We start from the raw sequence: 23,048 nt of genomic DNA, 5'->3' as shown, positions 1-23,048 counted from the left end.
TTTTTTTTTTTTTTTTTTTTTTTTAATAGCCAGGGCCTAGGCAGCCCATTTTCGTGGCCAGGCTGTGGACAAAGGCCTGCTCTCCAGGCGACTGCCCTTAGCAAGTGTGAGAGGGAATGCAGCCTTTTGTTCCTGGCTGGCTGCCTAGGGAATGAAACCCTGCCTTTTCAGTCAGCCTTGGTGGACTCTCGCTGGAACCACTCCTGTGCTTTTATAAAATGATTTGCAGTTTCTGAGAAGGGACAGGACTGGAGCCGTTACCCTGGGTGGGACCAGCACCTTCCCATAGTCCTTCCCCCAGAGTGGGAGAGAGCAGCACAGGAGCCTGGAGCCGCTTAGAAACCAGGGCTGTATGGGGTTAACACTTCGCAAAGGCTCTTTCCAAGAGGGTCTTGTAGATGCGACTGACTGCCCAAGGCTCAGCTCTCAGCAAGGCCCCGTTTCCTGCAGCCGCTGCGGCTGCATGAGGTCACCCAGCAGATTAAAGAGGAGTAATTATTCGAATTCCAGCGCCAAGAATAAGTGCCCTGGTTGTGGGAGACCTGGGTGGGGGGGCATGACTTCAGCTCCCGCTTTGTGCTCAAGATGGCGCAGCCACGGTCACGGTTAAATAGCTGTCTTTGAGGAGAGTCTTTTCTCCCCACAGGCCAGTCTGCTCCAAATTAGCCGGCTAGCACAGTCATGAAAGGGATTTACCAAAACAATGGCACGCCGTACATGCCGTGAGATTTAACAAGTTCTGTGAGGCAGATAACGGCCGGTTGGCTGGCTCGGCGGGGCTTTGCCTGAGTGTGCACATCCTGGGAGCCAGCGCGTCCCCGTGGCTCCCGGGGGTCAGACTCCGCCTGAATGCGTAACAGCCCTGGCTCGCTCAGGGGCTTGCGTTCAGAGGCACGAACTTCCTCCTTCTCCCACTCCACCCAGAAACATTCTCTGCTAATATTCCTGGGAAGTTTAATGTTACTACAATTTTCTAAAAATCACTGAGGCAGGGTGGGAAGACAAGAAGAGGGATGGAGGACATTCATTGAATGAGCCCCTCATTCAATGGAATCTTATCTCACAGTCCGTGACAAGATGGTCATTTATGAAAAATAAAACCTTATCATGAAAATCTGTGAGTGTTTACAGTGACATTATTTCTAATAGACAAAAACGAAACAACTCAAATGGCCTTCGACGGGTGAAAGGATGAACTGTAGTGCACCCTTACAATGGCATTCTACTCGGCTACAGAAGGGAATGGACTGTAGGATACATATGAAAACGTAGAGTGGAAGAGAACAGATGGGTGGTTTCAAAAGGCAAGGGGATGCCCTGGCTGGTGTGGCACAGTTGGTTGAGCATCATCCTGTGCATTGAGAGGTTGCTGGTTCAATTCCTGGTCAGGGCACAGGCCCCAGTGGTGGGCTGGATCCCCTGTAGGAGGCGTGCAGAAGGCAACCCATCTCTCATTGATGTTTTTCTCTTCTCCCTTCTTCTCTCTCTCAAAATCAGTAAACCATTCTTTAAAAAAAAAACAAAAGGTAAGGGGAGAGGTCGAGTGCAGAAGGGAATGGGGAACTTTTGGGGATAATAGAAATACCGTACATGTGGTTGTTTCAAAGCGAATAGACCTGTACTTAAAAGGGTGACCCTAACTGTATGCGAATTACACCTCAGTGAGCTTGACTTTTAAAAATAAGCTAAAACCTTATATTTTAGCCCTTAAGTGTTGCCACCACAGAAGGGGAAATTTCTGATTTTCAGATGGGCCTTGTCAGACTGCTGACCAGAAGAGGAAGTGCTGAGCTTGTGGGTATTTTACTGCGTTGGCTCATTCAGCAGAGTTCTGAGCGCGTACCACGTGTTAGCCATCGTTCAGGAAGTCGTGTGTGTAGGAGGAAAGCGTTATCAGGAGCCTAACCTGAGACAGTGGCAGCGGGAATGGAAAGTCGGGGCAGGAGGCCTCTTAGACATAGAACTAAGAGCCATTTTATTAAGTGAGTTGACAGTTCCTGTTGGGATTTAAATGCAGGGGGTGAGGGAGAGGAAGCCAGGGGCAATTCCAGAGTTCACACAGGAGATGCCTGGCATCTCACCAGAAGCCAGTTTCAGGGGAGGAAAGAAAATTTCCAGTTGGAGGCCATATAATACCACAGTGACATAGAATTAATTTATGAGCATGTGGGAAGATCATTAGACTGAGGGGGGTGGGGGTGGGGGTTAGCAAACTACAGCCCAAGACCAAATCTGGCCCTGCCACCTGCTACTGTATGGGCCCACAAGGTAAAAATAGATTTTGTATTTTTATTTATTTATTTATTTATATTTTATTGATTTTTTACAGAGAGGAAGGGAGAGAGACAGAGAGTCAGAAACATCGATGAGAGAGAAACATCGATCAGCTGCCTCCTGCACATCTCCTACCGGGGATGTGCCCGCAACCCAGGTACATGCCCTTGACCGGAATCGAACCTGGGACCTTTCAGTCCGCAGGCCAACGCTCTATCCACTGAGCCAAACCGGTTTCGGCAGATTTTGTATTTTTAAATGGTTTTGTAAAAAATCAAAAGATTGTGAAAATTGTAAAATTCAAATTTCAGTGGGCATAGAGTATGATTGAAACACAGCTACACCCATTCATTTACATATTGCCTCTATAATGGTGGAGTTGAGTAGTTGCAACAGAATGGGTGGCAAAGCCTAAAATATTTACTCTCTGGCCCTTTACAGGAAGGGTTTGCTGACCCCTGCTCTAGACCGTACACACATACATTGTCCTGGTTTTTCCTCCCAAAAAGGTAAGGGGGGAGGTCAAGTGCAAAAGGGAACGGAGAACTTTTGGGGATAATAGAAATAGTAGTAGTCTTCCAACAAAAACCCCATCTTTGCACGCTGACACTCCCATGATGCAGCCTTGCATCGCTGACATCGCCCTCATGTTGCCCGTGAGACAGCAGGGAGCCCTCATGCCGGCTGTGTGATCTCGCACAATTAGGCTCAGTGCTGGTGCAGCACTGCCCTGGTTGGACGCATCTCAGCATCTCATGAAGACCTGCCTCTCCGAGCAGCATCTCTCTGCTGGGCCCAACACGTCCAGCGTCTGCATCTCCCTCCCAGAACAGGGGCTTGAATCCTGACTGCCTGGGCCTGGGGCTGCCTGGATGACTCGTCAGGCCAGAAGCTGCTCTGCCTGTGCAGCGTGGATGAGGTGTCTCTGTGTCCCAAGTCAGAAGTGAACTCTTCCTGGGCCTCTGGAAACGAATGGCTTGAATCAAGGTCAAAGCCTGGAGCTGCCCCCCTGGAGGTGCTCGAAGGAGCCTGTGAATGGAATGAGGCCAGGTTCACATTCGTTTTCTGTGCTGCAGCCGGCATCCTGGCTGAAGGAAGAAGACGCTTCTGAGAGGTGGTGAAGAGACTGGAAAACTAACATGCAGGCAAGAATTGAGGCTCTGGCTCTGATCGGACTCAGCTTTATAATTGGTCTTCAAAGCCCTCCCATGTGGCCGGTGTACCTCTGACCTCATCTCCTGCACCCGCCTTAGTCCCCATGCTCCTCCATGCCGCTTCCCTACTGCCCTGGGTCTTTGCCTTTCCCTTGGCCCAGCAGGTCCTTTGGAGGCGGAATAGCTGAGTGATTTGAGGTGGGGGCTAAGATGCTGCTGTGGGTTGGATTATGTCTCCCCAAAAGGATATGTTGAAGTCCTAACTCCCCAGTACCTGTGAATGTGGCCTTATTTGGAAATAAGGTCTTTGCAGATATGATCAAATTAAGATGAGGTCATACTGGGTTAGGGTGGGCCCACACCCAGTGACTGGTGTCCTTAATGGAAGAGAGGAATTTGGACACAGACACACAGGGAGAATGCCATGTGACAATAGAAGCAAGGTTGGGGTTGGTGCACGCACAGCACCGAGGATTGCCAGCAACCCCCACGAACAAAGACGGGTCCTCCCCCAGAGCCCTCCGGGAGAGCGTGGCGACACCTTGCTTTGGACCCCTAACCTCCAGAACAATGAGAAGATACATTTCTATTTTAAAGCCACCAAGTTCGTGGTGATTTGTCACAGCATCGCTAGGACTCCAGTAGATGCCAAGCCCCATCTTAACCATTTCTTTGTGACTTCGAACAAGTTTCTGAAATTCCTTGGATCTTGGTTTCCTTAGCAGGAAATGGGAGAATTTAGGAATTCAATGAGTTAATATATGTAAAGGTGTTGGCACCTGTGTGTCTGACATGGTGCTAGTCCTCAAAGAATATTAGCTCAGTAACTGTCACCCTCGTTCTCCATGGGGCTGGTCTGCCTTCCCTGTCACCTCTGCTGACAGCGGCCTGCCTCGTCTCATTACTCTGTATATTCTCATCACAGCACTTGTCCCAGTTTCCATTTGTTTACTTTAAAAAAACTTAACTTCTCATTAGAATGTGAGTTCGAGTGCACAGACCTTTTCTTGTCCTCTTAATAACTACAGGTGGGGGCAAAAGTAGGTTTACAGTTGTTTGTATGAAAAATAATACAGAAATCCTATATAATAAAAGGCTAATATGTAAATCAACCAAACAGCGGAATGATTGGTCGCTATGATGCGCACTGACCACCAGGGGTCAGACGCTCAATGCAGGAGCTGCCCCCTGGTGGTCAGGGCGCTCCCACAGGGGGAGCACGGCTCAGCCACAAGTCCTGAGTCAGGCTCACTGCTGGCAAGCGCAGCGGCGGTGACAGGAGCCTCTCTCAAGGATGTCCGACACCCCCTGAGGGCTCCTGGACTGCGAGAGGGTGCAGGCCAGGCTGAGAGATTCCCGCCCCCCCCCCTCCCCCCCGTGCACCGGGTCTCTAGTTAGTAAATAATAATACAAGAAAAACTTTGTTTCACGTACTCACAACTGTAAACCTACTTTTGCCCCACCCTGTGTTTAGTAACTGACTGGCTGACCCATGTCCGCCTACAACCAGATGCAAGTGAAGGGCGTTTAAATTGAGAGAAGAGGAAATGAGGTTCTTCCAAAGACCTTTAGATTTCCCAGAGCAAATAACACTTATATCTCCAAAAGTTTTCCAGAAATTCTTCGGTGATTTTATTTCATGACAGCAAGAATGTCCCCACACCTAACCTCAGTCTACCTTCTTTGGCCAACCTGGTATCAAATAAAAACTGTGAGGCCACTGTTGGTACCTTAAATACTTACACAGTTAGGCAGAGATACTTATTGGGGTGGCATCGGTTAATTAAACCACACAGGTTTCAAGTGTGCAACTCTCTAATGCGTCATCTACACACTGTATCGTGCACTCACCGCCCAAAGTCAAGACTCTTTCCACCACCATTTATCCTTCCTTTGCCCCCTTCCACCTCCTCCCAACCCCCTTTCCCTCTGGCTATCACCATACTGTTGTCTGTGGGTCTGGTTTCTTGCTTAATCCCTTCACCTTTTTCACCCAGCCTCCAACCCTCTCCCCTCTGACAGCTGTCAGTCTGTCTATGTATCTAGAATTCTGTTTCTATTTTGCTCATTAGTTTATTTTGTTCAGTAGATTTCACATATAAGCAAAATCATATGGTGTTTGTCTTTCTCTGGTTGTTTCACTTAGCATACTACTCTCCAGGTCCACCCACGCTATCCCACAGGGTAAGATTTTTTTCTTTTTTAACAGCCAAGCTGTAAATGTACCACAGCTTTTTATCCACTCATCTACTAATTGGGACTTGGGCTGTTTCCAGATCTTGACTGCTGTAAATAACACTGCTGCCCAGCCGGTGTGGGTCAGTGGTTGAGCATCCATCTATGAACCAGGAGGTCATGATTTAATTCCCGGTCAGGGCACATGCCCAGGTTGCAGGCTCAATCCCCAGTGTGGGGCATGCAGGAGGCAGTTGATCAATGAGTCTCTCTCATCGTTGATGTTTCTTTCGCTCTCTCCCTTCCTTTCTGAAATCAATAAAAATGTATTTTAAAAAAATAACGCTGCAGTGAAAACAGACATGCAGATCTTGTTATCATCTTGGTATGGGGTCCCAGTAACTCTTCAACCTCCAGGCTTTTAGCATGGAAAGCATTTGCTGTTAAACTCTGCCCTCTAGTGGTCATTGCATGTCACAACAGTGCAGCATTTATTCAGTTTCTAAATATTCTGTGAGCTTTTAGTATTAAATGTAATAGTGTACCATAACGTTATATTTACAACCTCAGAACTAAGGGCTGTGTTTAAAGTGTATAAAAGGGCAAGTGATTTTAATTGACTTCATATAAGACATTAAAATTTTCATTATATTTTATTATTAGAATTAAGCATCTAACATTCTTAGACAAAAAGCTTTAAGACACTAGGATACTATATGTAGATTTTGTAGGGGGAGGAGTTGGCATTGATCTGAAGTCTTACCTGTGGTAACCAAGAAATTTCCTCTGAAAAATTATATTTGAGTTGTGATTTGACAACTAAAAATGATAGCTTGGCAGGAAGGAAGTTGCTATTAGGTGAGGCAGAAGACGGCTATCAGGATGTTAGAGATTCATGGGAAGACCCCACGCGTGTGGGACAGTGTGTGCCCAGGCTGACGGGGGCAGCACAGAGCAGCAGGAGGATCCGACGGGGAGAGGAGGCACTCATCTGTCTTGAATGCCGAGAGGAAGCTTCAAGTGTTCCTGGGAGATCTGAGATGATCAAACTGTTTTGAGATCAGGAAGGTTGAGTTGGGAAACAATTGTATTGATTGATGCAAAAAAATAATATCTAACTTCATATGGCTTTGCAACTTCCTTTTTTCATTGGACTTCACTCGTGATAAATAAATGGGTCTACCTCTTTCTTTTGAATGGCTGTTCAGTATTCCACTGTGCAAGATACAATCAGACTTAACCTACTGACATATGGGCACTTTTCAATGTTTTCTTGTTGAAAACAGTTTTTCAATTATTAAACAAGTGTAGGCATATTTGTTTTATGTGTCATAGTCATTTAACAATTATCTATTGAGTGTCTGCCATCTGCTGGTCACTGTTCCAGGGGAGCTTATATTCTGGGGTGGAGGAGTGAGAGGACAAGGAAGACGGTCGCGTAAACCAGGCCAGGCAGTGATGAGTGCTAATCAGGAAAGCTCCAGCAGGGAAAGAAACTAGGAAATGTTGGCGTTCGGGGCACTCATTTTAAATAGGGAGGCCAGGGAAGGCCTCCCCCAAACGGTGACTTTTGAGTGGAGGGGCGAGTCAAATGTGATGTCGTGAGACAGCGGTTCTCAACCTGTGGGTCGCGACCCCTTTGGGGGTCGAACGACCCTTTCACAGGGGTCGCCTAAGACCATCGGAAAACACATATATAATTACATATTGTTTTTGTGATTAATCACTATGCTTTAATTATGTTCAATTTGTAACAATGAAAATATATCCTGCATATCAGATATTTACATTACGATTCATAACAATAGCAAAATTACAGTTATGAAGTAGCAACGAAAATAATTTTGTGGTTGGGGGTCACCACAACATGAGGAACTGTATTAAAGGGTCGCGGCATTAGGAAGGTTGAGAACCACTGTCGTAAGAGAAGAGGACATAGCAAGGGCAAGGCTATTCAGCCAGAGTTCGCCTCTCCCACTGAGGACCACTTTGAGGCCAGAGGGGCCGAGATGTCATAAAGTGAGTAATTCTTACTGCTTCACCAAGGCCTTCTTAAGTGAAATATATTTTCAATGTTAAAAAAATATATATGGTGGTCACCCTAGCCGGTGTGGCTCAGTTGGCTGGGCATTGTCCAGAGCACCGAAAGGCTGCCATTTTGATTCCTGGTCAGGGCACATGCCTGGGTTGCAGGCTTGATCCCCAGAAGGGGGCCTGCAAGAGGCATCATTGATGTTTCTATCTCTCTCTCTCCCTTCCTCTCCGAAATCAATAAAAATATATTTTTAAAAATAGTTTGGACCTCACAGACTCCCTGAAAGGCCCCACTTTGAGCAGCGCTGTCCTGGAGGGTCTCCTGCAGCTCAGAGCTGTCAGCTGCAGCAACACTTAGACACGAATCAGCGCCTCCTGCTATCTAAGTCCACATTTTCTTCTCTAACTAAGTTTTTTTTTTAAACCAGCTTGCTCAACAATTGCATTTACATCTACAGATACTGATTATTAATAGAGAAGACACATTAAATTTTTATTTAAAAATAAGAAGCACTAAGAACCTAGCCTAGGGATGGGAGTTCTCAGTTGTGGGCCTGCTCTCTACAATTGAATGGCTCGTGAAGCCTCGGTAAATACTCTTTCACAGATCAAGTCGTTGCTGCCCGTGTACCGTCCACAGCTGGGCCAGAAGCATTGCTGTTCTGCTCTAACTGCTTTATATGAAAACTGTGAAAACCCAAAGCTGGTTGAGGCCAAGGCCTGGGTTATGGCCACGATGCTCCGCTTGGAGGGGAAAGTGCAGCCGAGGGATGAATTTACTTGTGGCAGCCTGGAAAAGGGCACTCTCCTGACCCTTCAGCTTTTATTAATTGCCACCGCGTTTGCCCATTCATGCTCCCAGCGTGGCTGAGCTGGCTGAGCTCCATGCGTCCTTTATGTCAGGGAAGATAAGGATGTGTCAGACCCTGGGAATGAAAACATGCTGCTTGGCCCTTCGAGGCCGTTTCCTTTGAGTCCCAGCTCTCTCCAGATGGCATCTCCTTGTTTCTCCAATGACCTCAGTGTCCAGGCTGCAGGAACCTGGTCTGAGAGGCCATTTCACATATTTATTAGCCTGTGGATGAGAACTTGCCACATAAAGCCTCCATTCACACTCTCAAAGGAGCTTTTTGTGCCGAGGAAACGATGGGGCTGGCGGCCTGTTTCCTGTGGCCACCAGTCTCCCATTAGATGCTTGTTTTTTCCCAGGCCCAGGTGGGTGTTTTGCGAAGTGCCTGAGTGGTCCAGCTGAGTCCACGGTGGCCCAGTCTCCTTCCTCTGTCTTCTCGTGGTCTTTACTGGAAAGAGTCTTAGCAGACAGGGCCGCACATGTGGGAAGCAGGCTATCGAGCTCTCTCTCTCTCCCCGTCCCTCTCTTTCTCGCTCTCTCCTCCTCCTCCTCCTCTCTCTCACTCTCTCTCTCACTCTTTCTCTCTCTCTCAATAAAAAAACAAACACCAACATATCTTCAGGTAAGGATTAAAAAAAAAGAATCACTGTGTTCTGGGAGCCCCCTCCCATTTGGGAACCCAGGTAGTTTACAGTTGAGGGAGTGAAGTGCTTCTGAGGGGAAGGCAAGGCTGGTTCGCCCAGGAGGACCTGACCCTCGTACAGCAGGTCATGTCTCACACCATTGTGGTTCTTCCCTCTTGGAGGCAGGAGGTCCCTGTCCTTTGTGAATGTGATGAATAAGAACCCTTTGCCTACAAATATGCAAACACACTTTCGTGCAAACTACTTCCACGTGTGTTGAGAATCCCTGTGCTACCTCCAAATGTTCACTGGCCCCTCTCCTGCTCAGGCACTGTTCTGGGCATTGGCGCGGTGATGATGAGTAAGACTGGGTCCTGAGGCCAACAGACAAGGACAGAGCTCACTGCATTGAGTGTTTCAATAGCAGGACCCTGGAAGGCAGGATTGGAGCTAGGGTTCTCACTGGGGTAAACGGAGCAGTAGCAGTGGGTGAAAGAAGCTCCATCAGGCAGACGATCAGGGTGCCAAGCCTACTTCCAGGCCGTGTGCAACTAAAGACCATGTAAGGAGCAAATTTGGGAGGATCTAAATGTAATTTGGGGATGATGCAAATTCCCTTTCCCTGACCTAGAAAGGAGTCATGAGAGTTGCTCTCCCAGGTTATCAATTTACCTGGTAAAGTCCCCCTGGCCTTAGTGAGGGAGTGTCCCGGCCTGCACCTCTGAAACAGGTTTCTGCTTTTCCACAAAACAGATTAGCCTTTGGATCGTCTTCCAGGACCTTAGGATGGTGCTGTTGCCGCATGAGCCTGGGAGGGGTGCTGGGCGTGGGAGCCACACACACACCTATCGTCCGTGCACAGAACATTCCAACTCCATGAGTCCCTCCCTGTCCTACAGGCAAATCCGTGTCTGCTTCACTCTTGGAAACCTAAGACAGGGCTGTTCTTTAATGTAATGTCCTTGGAGTAGGCTGTGAAACACTATTAGTTTCCACCCATCACTGAAACATGAATGTACAACCCTATTATTAATGGGTGTATGTTATCCATGTTTTCATGTAACATCAGTTTATGTTGGCTCTTTTTTTAGCGTTTTTTAGCTATAGGGGATCACATCTTATATATGTGAACTCTGGTAGAGGCCAACACAATGTATTATTGTATCTTGATCTCAAGTTTTACCTAACCTCACACTGATAAAGGGAACCTGTAAACTCTCAAACTGATGATGTGAGCAGGAAATTTATGACTGGGAAGGGCAGGGGTGGAGTGGCCTGGGTGGATGACTGTTCTGGGGAAGGAAAACATCTCCGTGCTCTCAGTCCTTGCATCTGCTTCTCTCAGCACGTTGACTGCCTTATCTCAGATCGGCTTCTACATGCCATGGGAACACATGCCTGTAGGCTGCTCTAGCCTATAATCTTTTATTAAAAGATTTTTTTATTGATCTTTGGAGAGAGAGGAAGGGAGATGGAGAAAGAGAGAAACATCAGTGTGAGAGCAACATCCTGCAGCGCCCCCCACCTGGGATAGACCCCGCAGCCCAGGCACGTGCCCTGACTGGGAGTCAAACCTGCAACCTTTCTGTGCGCAGGACAATGCCCAACCAACTGAGCCACAACAGCCAGGGGTAGATTATAATCTTAAAGCTATAGCCCCCAGGGGAAAGGGATCTTTCCCTCTGCTCTGGTTTGAAATATCACAAGAAAGGAGTCTGTTTGGTCTAACTTGGGTCACATGTCTACTTCCGCACCATTCAGTGTTCAGTGTTCTGATTGGCTCGCACACCCATTACAAGTGTTCATGGCATGAACACTCATGCGTGGGGTAAAGCTTTCAAATGTAATAACCACTATCTGCTATTTAAATAATTTCCCCCTGACTTTTCAGGATCAGAAGTATATTAGGTTATATTTTCTAATTGTTTCTGTCTACTAAGGGTACACATGTAAAATGTTGGCATATAAGTGCTAGGTTTTGCAGAGAGACGGATATATATATATATCTTTTTAAGTCCTATACTCATCTTCCTTTAGTTTCTCTCCCTTCTGGTGTATTTATGTGCTGAATCCCATTGCCTCCCAGTTTAATGGTCAGATCCACCTTGTTACAGAGAACTTGTAGGGATGAGGGGGGCAGGGCAGAGAGGCTGTGGAGAAATTCCCACATCTGTCGTCACAAGGAGGCCAGCTGTGAGGCTGATGTGGTGTGCCTAGAGATTGGTCCAGGTGAGTTCCTCTGCCCTCCCTGGTAACTCTCTCTTCCCCCACCCTGCCCTCCCACTCTCTAGGCACACACTGTGCCTGGGATATCCCAGGCACAGCTCTAATTCTAGAAATGGCTGCTGTCAGTAAGGTGGGCCAGTGAAGTGTGAAGGAGCCCGGCGCATGAGGTGGTCCTCGGAGGACTCTAGACGCATGTGGAAGATCTCTAGTCGTGGGGCAAGAACCTGGAGGGCTGGGCATTGTACTGCCCTTAACCACCAACAAAAGGAACCCATTGTCTGCACCTTGGGCACCAGGAGTGTTGACCATCTGATGTCGCTTCTGTAGGTGGCATTGGCGTGGCAGCTGACTGCCCGAGGAAGTGCCCTTCCCATGCAGCACAGCCTCTGCCTTTTCCTGTGGAGAAACGGGCCCCGTTGGTGACTCTGTGCACGACAAACGAGGTCCCCTAGCACTCCAGCCATTACCTGTACTAGAGGCTTTGCTGCGTCCTGGCTCTCCGATTCTGGCCCCAGCATCCATCTGTCCCTACCATTTCCATCAGTAATGAATGGGGATATTTCCGATGGGACCTGCTATCTGTGTTGCCAAGAACATCTGTCACTGGGTTGGAGGGAGGAGGTTGTTGCAGGAGCCACAATTCTGCCTTTTGGATTTGCACAAGATAAGGTACTCCAGGCAACCAGGTGGGATCCATGCTTCCATTATCACATCCGATAGATCCAGCCACTCTGGCTCATGGTTGTTTTAATTATTAACTCTAAGAACGGTTTGATCTCAAGTGTACAGTGGAGCTGATAATACATGTCTCCCGGTGTGAGTGCTGAATAAGACACTAAGGTGAAAGCTCTCTGTGTAAATGTTGGCTCTTGGGGGCCTGACACATGGGGTGAGTGGGGCTGCTTTGAGGATTGCCGGCCGAAAGGCAGAAAGGTTTCTGTGACTGCTGCAGTCTTCTTCAGGGAGCACATCCCTCAAGTCTGTGGCTGGGGAGGGCTTGCTAAGAGTCAAACTGTTAGCTATTCTGCCTGTGGTGGTAATGTTAACTATTGCATACAAACCAGGCCCTTCTACCAGCTGGGTGAGGGCGCATTTCTTCCCCTCCCACGGTGTTTAAAGCTACTCCAACAGCAGGACGCAGAGGCTCACTGCCTGCTTCAGTGTCTATCCAGCTCCTCTTACCAAGCACAGCCCTGCCCATGCCTGACCGTGTCCGAGGCGGCCGGGAGGCTTTCCTGTCTTTGCTCATGTCCATGATGACCAAGGTGTTCTCTGCACGTCTCTTTCCACTAGAAAAAGATCAAGTGAGACCATCCGAAGCCACATCTCTAAGAGCCACTGAAAGTCTTTCTGGATCAGTGGGGATTTTAGGTCACATGACTCTTTGAGAAATGGGTGAAAGCCAGCTCTCTCACCCAACAGTTTATATACAATTTCCAGTGGCTCCTGGAAGCCCCGCCCCACCCCCAGGTTAAAAACTCCGGGTCTGGGCTGATTCTCATAGCTCTTCAGGCAGGACCCAGAAGTAACCAGTGTGTCACTCAGATGCTAATGCTCGTGATCAGTTTACAGCAAGCATGTCAAACTCTCGGCCTGCGGCCTATGGGCCGCAAGCCTTGTTTATTTGGCCCGTGTTAGCCTTTGAGTTTGACATGCTTGGTTTACAGCCATGAAAGAAGGAGATTCCTACAGAAATATTTCACTCAGGTGGCTAGAATTTGCTTGGAAAGAGAGAAGAAGGAATGAATAAGATCACTTTCTGTTTTACTTGGGCAAGCTTTCAAGGTGGAAACGAGTGGAGTGAGTCCTGGCTCCCCGGGTGCCGACCTGCCCTGCGCCCCAGATTCCAGCCTTTCTTGCGCATTCATTCCTCCATGCCTGCTTCATCTACTCAGACACTTGGTAGCCTTTCAGGGTGGGTGATGGGCGTGGAGTGGCATTAGAAGAGTACACTGTAACTTCGGCAATTCCTGCCACTAGGGACTAGAGAGGAGGAGGTGCAGGCAGGAAGCAGCATCTGGGAGGACACAGGAAGCAGAGAGAGGGGAGCTGGGCAGAGCCAGCACAGTGTCCCAAGGGCTGTCCCAGGCACAGCTCTAATCCTAGAAATGGTTGGTGTCAGTGTCCAGTAATGCGGGCCAGTGAAGCATGAAGGAGCCAGGCACATGGGAGGTGGTCCTCTGGGGACTCTAGACTCACGTGGAAGATCTCCAGTCCTGGGGCCAGAGCCCAGAGGGCTAGCGAGGCTCAGGGGCAAGGTGGGAGGAGCATCAGGCAGGCATCCAGCCAGGCCAGGCCGAAACCCGGTTCTGCAGACAACCTGGTGTGGGACAGTGGGAAAGAGGGGTGCAATCCAGGTCCTGGGGAGGGGGCATGGAATCCCCAGTCAGACTGGCTGGCACAAGGGTGAGCACTGAGAGCTGAGTGGTTGTGAAGGACCCAGCAGTGCCCTGGTGCAGGCCAAGTGGGCAGACGCTGTGGACACCAGGCTGTCAAAACAAGCAGCTCCCCTAACAACAAAGATTCTGGAGTAGAAAATCATCCGAGCCATCTGAGCGTATGTGCCATTTTCATACGTGGTCTGAAAATTTAAAGGCTAAGCAATATTTTAAGGCTAAACAACTTAAACTCCTCCCCATGTTTTCCTGGCTCTCAAGGTTCAAGAGTTGCAGTCGCACTAGCTGGGGCCTGTCATTGGCTCAGGGCGGGACTGGCCACCCTGTCCCTGTAGCCTGGCGTTGGAGTGAGATTTAGGGTGCACTTGGGCATGTGCCCTGTGGGAGAAACAAACAGGGCCGACGAGGTTTGTCTTTTCCTTTGAAAATGGAAGGGAAGCTCACATTTCTGAGTGCCTGTTTGTTGGGTGCCAGATTCTTTGTTATCTCATTTAATCCTCACAAAAATACTAGTAAACGAGAGGAGCAAACTGAGGCTCAGAGAGGTTAAGACATTTCCCCAGGTCACCCAGCCTGCTGGTAGTGCAGTAAAGACTTGAATCCTGCCCTGGCCTGTGTGGTTCAGTTGGATGAGCATTGATCTATGAACCAGGAAGGAGGTCGTGGTTCAATTCCCAGTCAAGGGCGCGTGCCTGGGTTGCAGGCTCGATCTCCAGTAGGGGGCATGCAGGAGGCAGCCAATGATTCTCTCTCATCATTGATGTTTCTCTCTATCTCCTCTCCCTTCCTCTCTGAATCAATTAAAAAAAAAACATATTTAAAAAGACTTGAACCCATCCTGGCTCTGCCTCTGCCCTCCTACCTCCCAGCGTGGCTTTTGAGACATGCAAATATGTGTCTTGCAGCTTCGTTTTGGAAGATGCCATTTTCCAGAAGTGCTTGTGAGGTGGGAGAGCTAGTGGCAGCGGAGATGGGAGGCAGGGCTGCTGGTGTTTGCTGTGAGTCCTCACCGTTCTGGCCCTGCAGATGCCCCTTGGCCTATTTCTGCAGCTCTACGTGGGAGGGGCCTCAGAGGGCTTGTGGGTCACTGTTATTAGTTGCTTATATAGCTCACATGCACCGAAAATGGAAGGAAGGGGAAATAGAAATGCGTACAGCAAAGAAAACCTAGGAGCTATGATGCCTGCATAGTGAGTGTACAACAGAAGGAAGCTGGCATCGGGGTGTGGGGGGGAGGATCATCTTGTGTGGGTAAGACTCCCTGGGATGTACGGGTGGGCTGCTGGGGACACAGAATCCCTGAAATTAAAAACATTACAGTATGTGCCTTTTGTTCTGGGAGGAGGGTCCATGATTTTCATAGACTATCAAAGAAGGCTGGGACCGCCAGAAAGTCTGACGACTGTGTGAAAGGTTGGAATTATGCCCCATGCACATTCTTTTAATTTCAGCTTAATGCCAGACACAGAAAATAAAGCTTGTATGATATAGGATTTCTGGGGTGATACTGTTATTGGTGGAGGTCTTGGGGTGCCGTGAGGAAAAGAATCTCTTGAGGCCCCCACGGGATAATGGGGTTTCGTGGAAAGCTTTACTGATGATGTAAAGGGGGTTCCCGTCCAAGGTCCCATCTCTGTCTGTCTCTCCATGGAAGAAGTCCAGTGTTGTCATCAGCAGGGCCAGAATTAAGGCCACTGCCCAGAGTTTCTGCTCCATGTTAAAGTCCAGTCCGTTCCAGCAGCTGCCTAGCTTAGCTCGCGTCCCCAGCTGCAGTCCATTGTGTGTGGACGACACAGCCATGGACCAAGTGGCTGCTGAAGGCCATGTGGCTATGGAAAGAGAACACGCGAGCGCGTGGGCGAGTGCGGGGCGTGGAGCAAGAGAGAACAAGAGGGAAGGAACTCTTTGGGGATTTTAACCAGGAGCTTCTTTAAACTAACCAATTAACTCTTTTAAGATTTCATGCACTTCTGATGGGGTCCCCCCCTCCCCCAGCCAATCCATTGTTCCCCAAGCTAGACTACAGGCAATCACCTCCCTGTGCCACCCAGACTTTACTGCACATGCACCCATCTCCCCCTTTCTTTGATCCCTTCCTCCAGTGATCTGCAGGGGATGGACCGTGGTTCCCTGGGGAGCGTGAAGCTGTAGCTTCCTGGCGGAGCTGCCCAGGTGACTATGCTTATGATGTCTGGCCTCCCCTTTGCTCTTTTCCTGTTATTAATATTAACCAGCTAATTACGGCAATAAGAATACCAGGAAATGGCGATGGGGAAGGGCGGACATATGAGGTGAAATTGTATGTGATAGTGCAAGAAAGTAGTCGGGCCTGGGTGCTCACCTAGTTTTGCTTCACATGATTAGTTATACAATTTTAGTCGCCAATTAAAGGGACAGACATTTGTGGGAGGACAAAGGCCCAGTGGAGAGAAATCGGTGTGTGAATACTGGCCTTAATCTTCTTGTGTATGTGCTAGGCAGATCAATACCATTTCCCGACAGAAGCCATTTAGCAGCCTACCCTTTCATCCCCTTGAGGAATCCGGGGACTGTCAGGCTGGGATGTGTGCAGCACACACTCGTAAACGCGCCTTCTGCTGCACCAGCACAAGCCGGCTTCTTGCCCACAGCCGCACACAAAGTGGCCAGAGAGTTGGGCCTGCCTTTCCCGCCCTCTTCCCTCCAAGTCTAGTTTGCATTCCTTTTTGGAGCAAGAAATAAATCACATTTGCATATAGAAAAATGTGTTGAGCCATCTTTGACTGAGCCTGGCATGAGGAGGGGACCTCTTCCCCAATGCTTCTCCTCGCTCTCATGGCTTCCACCTCCGCTGCCCCAGCCCTGTTGCTTGTGATGTGAGGGTGTGTGCTCTGCTACGAAGAGCTCCTCCCTCCCCACCTCCCCTCCTCCCCTCCTGGTTTACTGTGCACAGAATCACACAGACAGGCCAGGTGACTGGGAGGCTTTGGGGAGCAGGGCTGCCCCTTCTCTGGCCCACAGCTTTCTAGGTTCTTGCTGAGCCTGCAGAGGGCATCCTCAGCGATTTAGGACTGGCTGTCCATGTTAATCTTCCTTCCCTGCTTCCTGGGACACCAGGAGAAACAGAATTCGGAGCATTGGCCTTACTCCCTATCTCACTAACGCTGTCTTTGTTCCCCCAGAGCCCAATCACTGGGGTTTAGTGAAGACAAAAGCCAGGAAAGATCGATGTTTCTGGACAGGTGAAGTCTGATGGTTGCCATGAGAGGTTGAGCTCTTTTGACCGTGACCGGTGGTCACAGACATTCTGAGTGAGTCCCTGTGGGCAGGGACAAGCCAGGACGTGCAGCCTTGCACCAGTGCCCTCTGGTCTCAGCGCACATTGCCCCTGGGGCTGCTTGACATGGCCTAAGCACCTCACTGCATGTAAGGCTGGACGCCTTGATTCCGGGCTAGCTTTGGGAAGGGGAGTGGGGGTCTGGGGCAGCATCACATTCCTTGTTGCCCTGAAACGGAAAAGCAGGTACCTGGCAGGCACATCTTTCTCTGCACAGATCTCTCACCCCATGCCATCCTCAGAGAGCAGGTCTACCTCACGGGGATGTGCTACCTCACGGGGGCTGTGGAACTTTGGGAAAGGGACTCTGTACTCGCTTTCAGCCTCTCTTAGCCCAAGGGCTGCGGCGGATGGAAAGGAAGCGTGCCTGTGTCTGTGAATATGGCTGGCAGGCAGCTCCTGTTTCCATGGTTACTAAGTAGTGCAGGTTAGTATTAGGGCTACCCAAGGGAACAATGGCATTGAAGGCAATGCTTGTGCAGGGGCCGCCTCCAGCCTGCTTTAGCCCTCTTCCCAGCTGGCTGGGCAACATGTGACCTGAGGTAACAGGAATTTCCTTCAAGGGTCCACCTGGCTACCCCGCCCTGGCTGTTTTCACAGGTGTTTCCCTTGGTGCAGAGAAATGCCTCCTCACAGATCCAGGTGTGGTAGCGGGGGTGGGATGCACTGGGGAGCACAGACCTTTCCCGCAGCTCCATGCGGCTGCCTCTGTCCATCTGTCCCTGGAGTTGCATTAGCGACCCTGAACCCTGCCCACAGAAGGGCATGGTGTTTAGAAAACCCTGAATCCAGATTTGACTGGTCCTCAGTCACATGTACTAAATCATCAGCGTCACCCTGCCCTAGTGTAGCACATCACAGCCTTTCCACGGGGCTGTGGGACAGGTTCACTTATAAGATGCTTAAAAAAATCTTATTTTTGCTTCCGTGTGATCAGACACCAGGTTCTGCAGTCACAGGCAGAGTCCCTGGTGCCTTGTCTGCTCTCCGCTGAGTGACAGGCAGTTCTGGTCCTCTGTGTCTTTGTAACCAGAATAGAATAATCACTGTGGGATGCGTGTGGGGGCATTGATCAGTGTGGATGGGAGACATTTAAAAGCATAACAAGTCAGTGAATTCATGCAATTATCATCTTTAGTTGCAAGATAATAGTTATTTTAGTCTCTCCTCCGCCATTTGAGGAGAAAATGGATTAAAACCTGTGACCTTGCGTCGGAAATATTTTTTGTGTGGAACACAGAAATAAAAAGTGAGTGAGATTAGCCCATCCTTTAATCCTGACAGAACCAGTTTTGGTGGATTTTAAAGACATTTCTTGGAGTAAACAGGGACAGCCTCAGGTGACCAGCGGCGGGCCTGCCCTGGCCTGAGCGGCCTTTGTTTTGCTTTTACTCCGGCTCCGGGAGCACTTGACTGCGTGATGCTATGTGATTTACATGTCTGAGTTATTTGCGCATTTCCTTGCAGGAATGCGCTGCATTCATGCTTTCTGCGGGTAGGGTATTGGAATTCAAAGGCTTTGGAATTCAAAGGCTTTGGCTAACTAACCTCGTGGAATTTCTGTGCAGGATTGAAGGAGCTGCTTTTCTTCCTCTTCCAGGCTGTGTTCTTTAGCCATTTGGGGACTTTGTTAGCCTGAGGGAAAGGGGAATAGCAGGTGAACACTGGGCCCCTTACCTGGTGGCTGGTGGCCTGACTGCTGGGGTCATGGGCCCTGGCTGCCCATGTGGACTTACCCTTTGAACCCCATCTAATAGAAACGGGGGCAGGAAAATGCCTCCTCGTAGGTACAGTACAGGGCCTTGGAGAACAGTATTGACCCATCTACTGGACCATCTCCAAGGGCCCCTCCAGCTAAAAACCAACCGTGAGTTCTGCTCCTCTGGTGCTTGCTCCCAGGTTCTCAGGGGGCCTTCCCCAGACCCAGGAGTTCCCAGGGCTGCACACCTGACCTCCAGAGCCATGGAGGAGGAGGAAGGAGAGAGCAGGAAGGGAGTCAGCCCCTGGTTGCTCCTGTGGCGCCAGAGCCTTAGTAGGTCCGTCCTCATGGTGGATGTGGGGAGACTCTACCCCGTGTCTCCCCACAGCACTCGGGCCAGCGTGGAAGCTGCTCGCAGGCATTAGGCAAACAGTTCCCTAGTTTTACAGGCCAACTTGACCAAGTCCAAAGGCCGAGGCCTCCTCTTGGGCAGGGACCCATTGGTGTGTTCAGACCTCCCTCGTGCCTCCCTGGTAGTGTCCCTTTCAGAACTGAATGGGCTCTGTTTCTTCCCTGTTGCAAGTTTCTGCTTGTGCGAAGTTTTAGAAAGCTTCAGGACACATTCCATTTTTGAGGGGCCAGAGCCACAGAAAGTTAATATTTGGACCAGTAGGAGAGGAAGACCTACAGGCAGAAACCTGGGTTAGATTTAAAACAAAAACAAAAACACCAGAATCATGGAGCATCCACTCTTAGTGGAATGAAAGGAGAAAAGCAGTTACTTTCCCCTAAAGGCGTTAGGAGGCTCTTGGTGGGGGCAAAGGCCTCTGAGCACAGAAGAAACAAGCTCAGCCAGGTTGGCTGTGAGCCTCATGTGCTGGATCTGAGAGCCGGCAACTAAAGTGAAGTAATAAAGTGAAGGAAGGGAATGAGACAGACAGTTGGGTCAGAAGAGTCTACACAGCCCGTTCCATCCTCCCAGTAGCCTGCCCGGCCAGGTGGGGAGGGCATGGGGCGCTCAGGGTGTTTGCTGACAGACTTGCTAATTAAACACCAAAAGGCACTGTTGCTTTGACAGTAGCGATGGCTGTGCCAACATTATCAGCTGCAAGCTGGCCGCCAGGAGCATCCTAATTAAAAATAAACAGTTCTGGGATGGACTGGCAGAGTGGGGACAGGGATCCTGCCTGGGTCCCTAGGACTTCTAAGATCGCTCCCAGGGGACAGTCGCTCCCTGGCCACCTCTAGGTCGTCTTCTCAAAGGAGCCTCTGTCCCATCACAAGGAGGTGTGCTGTGTGCTTCCTGAACCCCTAGGCGCTGGGGTGACAAGCCAGCTGACAGAGCCCCTAGGAGCAGCTGGCCTGGTGCCTTCAGCCCTGAAGGAAAGGCTGCCGAGGGCGTAATGATTTCTACCAGGTCCCTACATTGAGGGGACAGCTAAAGCCCAAAGCCTCTTCTAAGAGAGGTTAGAATTTCATCAGAAAGCAAGTCTGGTCACATGAGAATTTCTGGCACTGTGTGCATGGCAGGCTGGATCGTATTGGCTTCAGCAGAGGGGAAAAGTCCCAGCCTGGCCTGGGAGAAGGAGCTGGCTCACTCCCCCGGCCACTGGACGGACGGCGGGCGGGCGCGGCACAGCTGCTGCTGAGCGGACCCAGCTCTGATGCCCGGAGCCCCCTTTCTTTTAACCCTAAAGAAAGTGTGTGGTCCAGGGACTGAGGACAGAGATGCCTAAGGAATGCAGTGCTTTCCACGCCCTCTCGGCAGCTCTGTGCTGCTTCTATCACCGCAAGTCTTTCCTTGGAGTCAAGGTAGGTGTGGCTTTGAGATAAGGTGCATCTAAAATTATTTGGGGGTCTTCAAAGCATTCGTTTTCTAACGGGTACTAGAGAAAGTTTGCAGCCAGCCGGCTGTCGAAACAGAGGCGCTTTCTTTGACTGGCGGATCTTCATAAGCCCCTGGGGTATGTCTCCCCTGGAGGCAGAAGGGGGCTCCTTATCTGTGTTTTGGGACAAAGCTCTGTGTTTCAGGACACTTGCAGTCTCCTTGGGCAGAAATTTTATACCAAAGTAGCTCAATAAGACCAAGCTATTTCTCTTCTTTCTCTTTGTTTCTCTCTCCCCTCGTTCATAATAAATGTGAGGTGGCTGAGCCCCTCTGTCGGCTTAGCCTGCGGGTCCATTATGTCAATAACATATATAATGTAGAGAGACTGCCAGGTATCTCCTTTCATATTGCAGCCAGGTTTCAAAACATTTCTGTCTTCAGAGCTGTCTTTTTTCTGACTGCTCCCATTTTTAACCTTGGTTACAAGACCAGTGCCAAAGGTTTTGCGTAATATGTCAGTACACTATTTCGATGAAAATAGTCAGCGAACCTCATTTGACTAACTCAAGACGAGGCCTGTATGTCTCTGTTGCCCGCTTATGACAACACTAAGAATTAGGATGAATATCGGCTCCCACTGACTTGGGGTTTGTCTGCCTTGGGAAAGTCCTGTGCCCCAGGGTGACTGGGCCTCCTTCGTTCGTGGGAGACAGGAGCCTGGGAGCTCTCAAGGAATTCGTCCACCCTGACGCGGAGCCCCTCTCCGGAGGGACCGACGCAGGCAGTGCTGTTGAAAACGCTACAACAGGGTCACCAGCTTCTGCTTCTTTCTTCTCAAAAATGCTTTTTAAAAAATCAGGAAAATGTAACAGGACAACGTGTAAAAGGGATAAAGACCCTGTAACGGGGGTCTTTGTAGAAAAATCTACGCTCAGTGAGCAGAGGGCAGGCTTCTGACTGCTGCGCTGTTGCAGTGGTCAGAGTCGCTTTCCACCAGGCAGCAACGTTCATTTTTGTCCCTTTGTCATGGAATTTGGAGGCGAGTGAGTAATCAATCACTGGTTAAAAGTGCTCTCTCCCTGATGTAAGAGCCCCTTTCTATCCTGGAGCCTGGGGGGTGATGTGAGGACCATGTGGTTTCTGACCTAAATATGGATGGTTCTGGCCTGGGGCAGATGAAGTCATGCCATTAGCAGTATTTTAAAGCTGTCAAACATAGACCGGGGAGGTCCCCAAGGGACGCGTGCACTTCAGGGATTGGCAGTAGGTTTTTACTCTAATAGAAGGCCTTTCATAAGCCAACTGCTGCTAATTCAGAAAAGTGTGACTCAGCATCTGGTATGTGAGGAAACAGCCCATAAATATCTGGGTCTGAGGGATGAGATTCTGTTTGGATCCCCCTGCTCCTCTGCTGTGTGCCCTCCAAGGCCTGAGAGGGACGCAGTGATCTATGGGGTTAGTCTGGACCAGCCTCCTTCAGCTTAGCCCTTCCCCGCCTCCCCACCGTGGCCTCCCTGGTGGTTAACTGTTGGTAGAAATACCTCCTTTCCATCCGGGCTTTGTATCCCTGCCCCAGTTTGTTGCCTCTTCATAGCCCAGAGAGAGGGCCTGACCTGCTCCCTCACCAGAAACTGACGCCTTCAAACCCAACTTAGGGTTTCCCACTGATGCCCGTCTTGTTTTGCTTAGATAGTTGCGTGGGGAAGGAAGTCCACCTGTGCCTAAATCCCTCCTCCTGCCAACATTGCCCCAGTGATCATGCCGCCTCACTTTATTGACTTCCACTGTAATTAGGGGTTTCAGGTCTTGCTGCTCATAATTAGTTTCCATTGCAATTAGTTTCAAAATTAAATTGGGATTGATTGCCCGATAGCAAAGCGGAAATAAAGCTCCAGTTCTTGACCATGGATGCCGCTTCCCCGGCATGAATTTCTCATACCCAAAATAACACTACGGTAGCCATGGTAACTTTCCATTTGGTCTAATCTATATCATCTCTGGAGAAAGTAGAATGTTATTAATAGTGTTTGTTGTATGGGAAGAAAACTAAAAATATAAAAGCTCCTTCGCTACATAGGAGACCAATCACACTTGCAGGGCGCTTGCAGGGAACAAGATCTTTTTAGCTGAGATTTTGCAAAATTTAGAATGTATTTAGGGGCCTCATGTGGACATGTATACAAAGGCCCTGGAAAGGAATTAATTGGGGAGCCAAGAACGGAGAGAAGGAGAAAGGGTACCTCGTCGTTGCTGGCCCTCAAGGAGTGGAGTCAGAGACGAGATATTGCAGCCAGGCATGTTCACAGTGGCAGTCATCGCACTGAAGGCCCACCGGATCTGGGTGAGAAAAGGAAAGGATGTTCTGTTTATGCCCAATGGAGAAGAGTTTAAAATGAAGATACTCCTGATCCATAACATTAGGGGAGCACAGTCAAGTACCAAAGTCCCTAAATGTCAAATGCAGTAGCCCTGC

The 23,048-nt window shown here is 49.5% G+C and overlaps 1 protein-coding gene across 3 annotated transcripts in view; it reads left to right on the top strand.

The window, feature by feature from the left end:
- Positions 1–23,048, top strand: part of BCAR3 (breast cancer anti-estrogen resistance 3) — a 104,442-nt gene that overhangs the window by 33,575 nt on the left and 47,819 nt on the right. Inside the window, exon 1 of one of the 3 annotated variants that reach the window (XM_005878988.2) lies at positions 20,317–20,559. The exons of 1 other annotated variant lie outside the window; for it this stretch is intronic. In XM_005878988.2, the coding sequence (XP_005879050.1) occupies positions 20,476–20,559 (84 nt within the window). In that variant the 5' untranslated portion in view covers positions 20,317–20,475. Of the gene's footprint in view, positions 1–20,316; positions 20,560–22,856; positions 22,917–23,048 lie in introns of those variants that run through there. One more of the 3 variants, XM_014550042.1, reaches the window with a different exon arrangement.

The sequence above is a fragment of the Myotis brandtii genome, unplaced genomic scaffold (assembly GCF_000412655.1).
Source record: "Myotis brandtii unplaced genomic scaffold, ASM41265v1 scaffold58, whole genome shotgun sequence".
Classification (NCBI taxonomy): Eukaryota; Metazoa; Chordata; class Mammalia; order Chiroptera; family Vespertilionidae; genus Myotis; species Myotis brandtii.
This window is presented reverse-complemented; position numbering and strand designations above follow the sequence as displayed.